The 3456-nt window shown below is 52.2% G+C and overlaps 1 protein-coding gene across 1 annotated transcript in view; it reads left to right on the top strand.

The window, feature by feature from the left end:
* LOC102468739 (multidrug and toxin extrusion protein 2-like) overlaps positions 1–3456 on the top strand; it is a 79669-nt gene that overhangs the window by 8175 nt on the left and 68038 nt on the right. The window contains exons 4-5 of the mRNA XM_014589618.2: positions 1214–1418; positions 2722–2764. Of these exons, the coding sequence (XP_014445104.1) occupies positions 1214–1418; positions 2722–2764 (248 nt within the window). The remainder of the gene's footprint in view (positions 1–1213; positions 1419–2721; positions 2765–3456) is intronic.

Here is a 3456-nt window from a genome sequence, read left to right as displayed (position 1 = left end):
TTTGTGCCATTTAGCTAGAAGGTACATTTTGTTTGACAGTAGACGAGGCCAGCTGTTCAAGCCCGGAGGTCTGAAATGCAGAATAAGTGTCTATTTGAAGGTTGTTTTATTGTTTTGTCTTGTTTTTGAGAGAGATTTTTGCTATTGGGCATGTGCGCTTGCCAGAGAGACAGAGACGGAAAGTGAGAAATCACTCCCAGCGGGGCGGGGCATGCCGTAATCCTTTCTCCTCCATTCTCCTCCCGGGATCTTGGGCACGCACGCACACATGCCCAGCACGCATTTCAAGCCACCGGGTCTGGGCCTCGACCTGCGGCTGACCGTGCGGGAGTCCCGTGCCATAACTGCTACACCACCATCTGCCCTGGCGGGTTCCTCAGAGACTCGCAGCTTTAGGCCCCCCGTTTGTTTTCAGCAGTTACCTTCCATATTAGAGACAGTCCAGTGGACCGTCCACCCTGTGGTGGTTGTGTCCTTTCACTTGTCACTTACGAATAGCGCTGTGGCCCACGGACACTCCAGTTTAGCCACGTTCCTCAATCTGCCCTCTGGGTCTCACTGCCCAAGGGCATCGCACCCTTGCTGCTGTCGCCTGCTCCCCTCCCTAAGGCCATTCCCCCTGTCTGTCTCCTTCCTTCAAGCCGAGCTTCCTGAAAGCCTTCCTTGCACATTCAGGCTGACGCCCACCCTCCCTCCACGCCTTTCCCATTCTGCCCACCCCGGGTCCTGTCTCTTTCTGGCTGCTCACGTGGACATTGCCAGGCGAGCATGTGGCACTCATGGCCCGCTCGGCCGTGAGGCTTTCTGAAGCCCCACCCCACCTCTGCGATCACCAGCCCTCCCGACGACGTGCTCTTCCCCCGCCTACGGTGAGGGCTTTGCTCTGTGCCCTCCCAGGTGCCCTGGCCCTCTGGGGGCCCCACACCCTTGCCCTCCACCACGGCACGTGCTTTTCTGTAGCTCCCATCTCCACCCCTTGTCCAAAACTCTTGCGCTTCAGTCCCCGCTGCCAATACCCTCTGCGTTAGCGGGCCCAGTTCCCGGGAGTGGGATGTGTGTATAGTGCCGCAAGGCCCAGCTAGGTCCTCAGCTGTGACTGACCCCCAGGCCTGTAGCCTGTGGCTGGGGTGTGGGAGCTGCAGGGAGGGTGCGGGGGGCAGTGGTGGGAAACGGGCTGCTTGGCTGCAGGGGCAGCGGGCGTCCGCTGGGAGAGGCCGGGTCTGCCCTGTGCGCTGCGGCGTTGTTTATTTCTGTGTTTGTTCCCACCAGTCCTTTGGAGGCAGGAACCTGAAGCGCGTGGGGATCATTCTTCAGAGAGGAATCCTCATTCTGCTGCTGGCTTGCTTTCCTTGCTGGGCCGTCTTCGTCAACACCGAGTGTATCCTCCTGCTGTTAAAACAGGACCCCGAAGTCTCCAGGTCAGAGTCCAAGGTGCAGAGGAAGTGCCCGAGTGGCCATTGCACCTGGATGGTCGTTTTCTGCCCATTACCTAGTCTTGAACCCTTTCAGAAATGGAAGTAGTGACTTTGGCCATGGAACTTTTTCTTTCTTTCTTTCTTTTTTTTCTTTTTGAGAGGGTTTTGCTATAGGGCACGTGGTGCACTCGCCAGAGAGACAAAGATAGAAAGCGAGAAATCACCCTCCCAGGGGGATGGCCACGCCGCAATCCCTTCTCCTCCATTTTCCTTTTGGGATCTTGGGCACGCACGCACACGCGCCCAGCGTGAGTTTTAAGCCACTGGGTCTGGGATGCGAACCGCGGTCAACTACATGGGAGTCCAGCGACATAGCCATTATGCTAACTGCTGGTTCCTGGCCAAAGAACTTGAGGGCTGCAGGGATCTCTCACCCTGAGGGACAGAGTGCAGGCCCCGGGGCACTTTAGCGTCCATCTTGGGTTCCGATTGGGTGTCTTGCAGATACAGTGTTTTGCCCCTGACAAAAGTATTAGGTTGTCGGGAAAGTCATGATGTTTTTTTCTATGTAAAAATGCATCATGACTCTTCCAACAACCCAACAGAGTAGCACCACAATTGTCTTCACTACTGTTGTTGGAGTTGAGGGTATTCTACTGTTTTGCTATAGGGCAGGTGCACTTACCAGAGAGAGAGAGAAAGAGAGAAAGTGAGAAAACATCACTTTGGGGGGGTGGCCATGCTGCAGTCCCTTCTCCATTCTCCTCTTGGGATTTTGGGCACGCACGCACACGCACCCACCCGGTATGATTTTCAAGCTGCTGTGCCCAGAACATCAAGCGCAGACTTGGCCATATGGGATCCAGCTGCTTTAACCTCCACAACACCTGCTGGCCCCGGGTTGAGGGTGTGTTTTTTTGAACCTACAATGCCAGTGTGTTCTCCGGTACCATCCTTGGGGTAGGTGGCCCTTTCTGGAAGACAGTCTTGCTCACCACGATGCTTCCCAGAGGCGTTTTGCCCAAGTCTTAGTTCATCTTGTGGTGGTCATTCCACTTTTTATGCTGAGAATGAGCTTGACAATGTAAAGGTGTCAGTCTTCCCTTTGGAAAACAGACATGTAGCAGGCCCAATGGAATATTGATGCGGGCGGCAGAAAAACAATCGCTCAACATCGTTATTAAATTTCTCCCATGCAAATAATTTTTCGTGTTAATCTTTGGATCCTCTGTGGGTTCAGTTTGCAGACAGGATGTCGGACAGCTCTTTTAACATGAACTGAAGACCGCTCTGTCGTTTATTTCAGGATCGCCCAAACCTACGTGATGATTTTTATCCCTGCTCTTCCCGTAAGTTTCAAGGCCGCGTGTTTCGTTATGCAAAGCAGTTCACCATGGGCTGGGCCTCTGTCTGGATGTTTGTCATGGCAGGAGCTGTTCCACCGAAGCTTTGCTGTGTATTGCTCAGAGCTGCCATCCCTACCTTACTGACTCTGCAAACTTGTGCCACTCCGATGTCCAAAAGCTTAAATTAAATACAAATATCGGTGAGGGGAAGAACTCTCCTTTCTGATTCCTTAGTCTGTGGTTACTTTCTGTTCTCTTTTTTTCATATTTTTAAAAGAATGATTTAACTTTATTTATTATTATTATTTTAATTTACTTGAGGGTACATGTGCTCCCCAGAGAGAGAAAGATGGAGAGAGAGAGGGAAAGTGAGAAAGCAAGCCACCAGGTCCAGGACTTGAACCACAGTTGGGAGTCCAGTGCCTTAACCCCCATGCTACCTCTTGTCCTGATGGTTACTTTTTTTTCTTAAAGAGAATTTTGCTACAGGGCGCATGTGCTTGCCAGTGAGACAGAGAGACAGAAAGTGAGAAATCACCCCATGGGGGACGGCCATGCCGCAATCCCTTCTCCTTCATTCTCATCTTTAGGATTTTGAGGATGCACGCACACGCACACACGCCTGGCATGAGTTGTTTTTTTTTTTTTTTTTTTTTTTTTTAAAGGTGTCTCCCCTTAAGCGCACACGCCCCCCC

Source organism: Tupaia chinensis, unplaced genomic scaffold, assembly GCF_000334495.1.
Source record: "Tupaia chinensis unplaced genomic scaffold, TupChi_1.0 Scaffold000365_1, whole genome shotgun sequence".
Classification (NCBI taxonomy): domain Eukaryota; kingdom Metazoa; phylum Chordata; class Mammalia; order Scandentia; family Tupaiidae; genus Tupaia; species Tupaia belangeri.
This window is presented reverse-complemented; position numbering and strand designations above follow the sequence as displayed.